Raw genomic sequence first — 2,500 nt, 5'->3', positions numbered from 1 at the left:
GATGGTTCCTCAAGTGCTCAGCCAATGAAGAGACAGTCAGTATGCCCTAATTACAACACATGATATCTCCCTTCCTTGAAAGAGAGAGAGAGAGAGAGAGAGAGAGAGAGAGAGAGAGAGAGAGAGAGAGAGAGAGAGAGAGAGAGAGAGAGAGAGTGTGTGTGTGTGTGTGTGTGTGTGTGTGTGTGTGTGTGTGTGTGTGTGTGTGTGTGTGTGTGTGTGTGTGTGTGTGTGTGTGTGTGTGTGTGTGTGTGTGTGTTTTTTAATGCTGTTAACCCAAAGCCGGGCATGCATTTTTGCCATCTGGGGCAATTGGGTTGATCTAGTAAATAAAGCCCACGTATGGTTTTGGCTGTCTGTGACCAAAAATTCATCAAAGGTCAAGAAAGTATTAAATGTATAATAATGTATAAGACATACATTTAAGCCAGTGAGACTGAGAGTGAATGTATACATGACTTTCTTTTTCTTTCTTTTCCATTCTTATCTTTTTTTCTATTCACATAAGTGGTTTCAGATACTTGGGCATCAAGAAGTTAATTGCAAGGCCTACCTGACTTTAACTGTTTACCTCATTTCTAAATTTTTAGGAAAAATGTTTTATTTCTATTATTGTTATCAACACTATGACAATGATAATAATGATGAGAACATTGATGATGATAATAATGATAATAAAATTGACATATGATGATGATAATGATAAAGAAATTGACATATGATGATAATAATGATAATGAAATACATATGATGATGATGATAGAAAGGAAAACTTTTCACCCTAATTCAAGGGATGAGGTGAACAGAAGGGATCGTATAGGCCAGGTATTTGGCCATTTGCCTGTGGAGCTTCCAGTGGTGTATACCAATGCTGTTCTTGGCAACCACCTTCTTGCCAGGAACTGAAGTTGATCATTATTAGAATTTGACTCAGTCCTCACCTCATTACCACGGAGTTCTTTGTCTGGAGTTGAATTTAACCAGTAATCTAATATGCTTTTAAACATTTCCGTAATACACTGAATTATGCTTCTTTGGTGCACTGATAAACATCTTTGGCCCACTGATTAAGAATCTTAGTTTTTATGTTTTCCTTAACAGGGAAATTTAAGCACTTTCAATAACACATTCTTCCCTCTGGGAAAGTATCTTGCTTTAATTTCCCCCTCTTCTACCTCTACGATTTTGTGCCAAATGCTCAATGATCTTCCATGCATATATGATATATCTTTCCCTCCGTCTTTGTAAAGTAAATAATGTAAGTAAAAAAAAAAAAAAAGGTAAGTCATTAACCCAGTGCCACTGGGGATACCATGTAGGTGTATATCATGACCACTGTGTGTTTAGTTCATTAATTGTCTTTACACATAGATGGCTTAGTAGCAGTCATTTACTAGTATAAAGGGTTTACCTTTTTCCTTCATTTTTTTTTTCTTTCTTTTCATTTCTTTTTTTCTGTATTACTGTTAGTAATATAAACAACATTATGATATTCATAATGTCTATAATAATGATATCTGAATAAAAAAAAAAAAAAAAAAATGTAGAAAGGTAAAATCAGGTGCGGTAACAAAGTCTGTTAATTGACTTCTTGGAGACTGATCTCTCGTGGAGCCATCTATGTGTACAGAAATTAAACAAAACAATACTACAAATTTTCCTGGCAGCATTGGGTTAATACCTACCAAGGTATCTAAATTTCCGGGGGAAATTTTGTCCCAAAGATGTAATATCTTTTGTAAGATTTGTAATCCACGTAAGAAAAGAATATTGAGACGAGTATACTTTGTGCTTCGTACTATTTTCTGAAAGGAGTTTTTAATAAAGTAGACAGTGTGTGTTTCTGTATCAGTGTGTTAATAGAATCTCGCTTTCAGAGAATCGACAAGAATATTGAGATTGTGACAATAAACGGTAATCATCAGGAATTAGTCAAGGAAAAGGATGAAGAAAAAGCAGAATGTGAGGGGTCAGAATTGAAAAAAGGTCAATCTGCAAATAACCTTTCAACACTTGGTTCCAATGTCATCCAAACAGAAAAGACAAATGGTAGTAGTATTATATCAACCCCAGGACAACAGAAGGAGGCAAGAAAATGTCTTAGTTTATTATTTGATCTTATTTTTATAATTATTTAAAAATGTGCCTTGATTCCTTTTTCCCCATTGCATTATTCTTTTATTTTCCGTTTGCTACTTTTGCCTCTTTGTTCTGCTCTCATTCCTCCTCCTCCTCCCCCCCCGCTCCTCCTCCTCCTCCTCCTCCTCCTCCTCCTCCTCCTCCTCCTCCTCCTCCTCCTCCTCTCCTCCTCCTCCTCCTCCTCCTCCTCCTCCTCCTCCTCCTCCTCCTCCTCTTCCTCTTCCTCTTCCTCTTCCTCCTCCTCCTCCTCTTTCTCCTCCTCCTCCTCTTTCTCCTCCTCCTCCTCCTCCTCCTCCTTCTCCAAAGATTACTTACACAAAATTTTACTGGTTTTCAACAGATATAAAAACTAGTCAAATGC

General features: G+C 37.1%; 1 protein-coding gene across 4 annotated transcripts in view; it reads left to right on the top strand.

Annotated features, from left to right (window-relative positions):
• Positions 1–2,500, top strand: part of LOC119575147 (RNA exonuclease 4-like) — a 16,105-nt gene that overhangs the window by 13,045 nt on the left and 560 nt on the right. For all 4 annotated transcript variants that reach the window (XR_005228949.1, XM_037922621.1, XM_037922620.1 and 1 more), the window contains exons 8-9: positions 1,878–2,087; positions 2,480–2,500. The exon at positions 2,480–2,500 is cut by the window's right edge. Coding sequence is in view for 3 of the 4 variants with exons in the window: in XM_037922621.1 (XP_037778549.1) it covers positions 1,878–2,087; positions 2,480–2,485 (216 nt within the window). In the remaining variant the exon portion in view is untranslated. The remainder of the gene's footprint in view (positions 1–1,877; positions 2,088–2,479) is intronic.

This window comes from Penaeus monodon, chromosome 7 (assembly GCF_015228065.2).
Source record: "Penaeus monodon isolate SGIC_2016 chromosome 7, NSTDA_Pmon_1, whole genome shotgun sequence".
NCBI lineage: Eukaryota > Metazoa > Arthropoda > Malacostraca > Decapoda > Penaeidae > Penaeus > Penaeus monodon.
The sequence above is the reverse complement of the archived record's forward strand: the minus strand, read 5'-3'. Positions and strand labels throughout refer to the sequence as shown.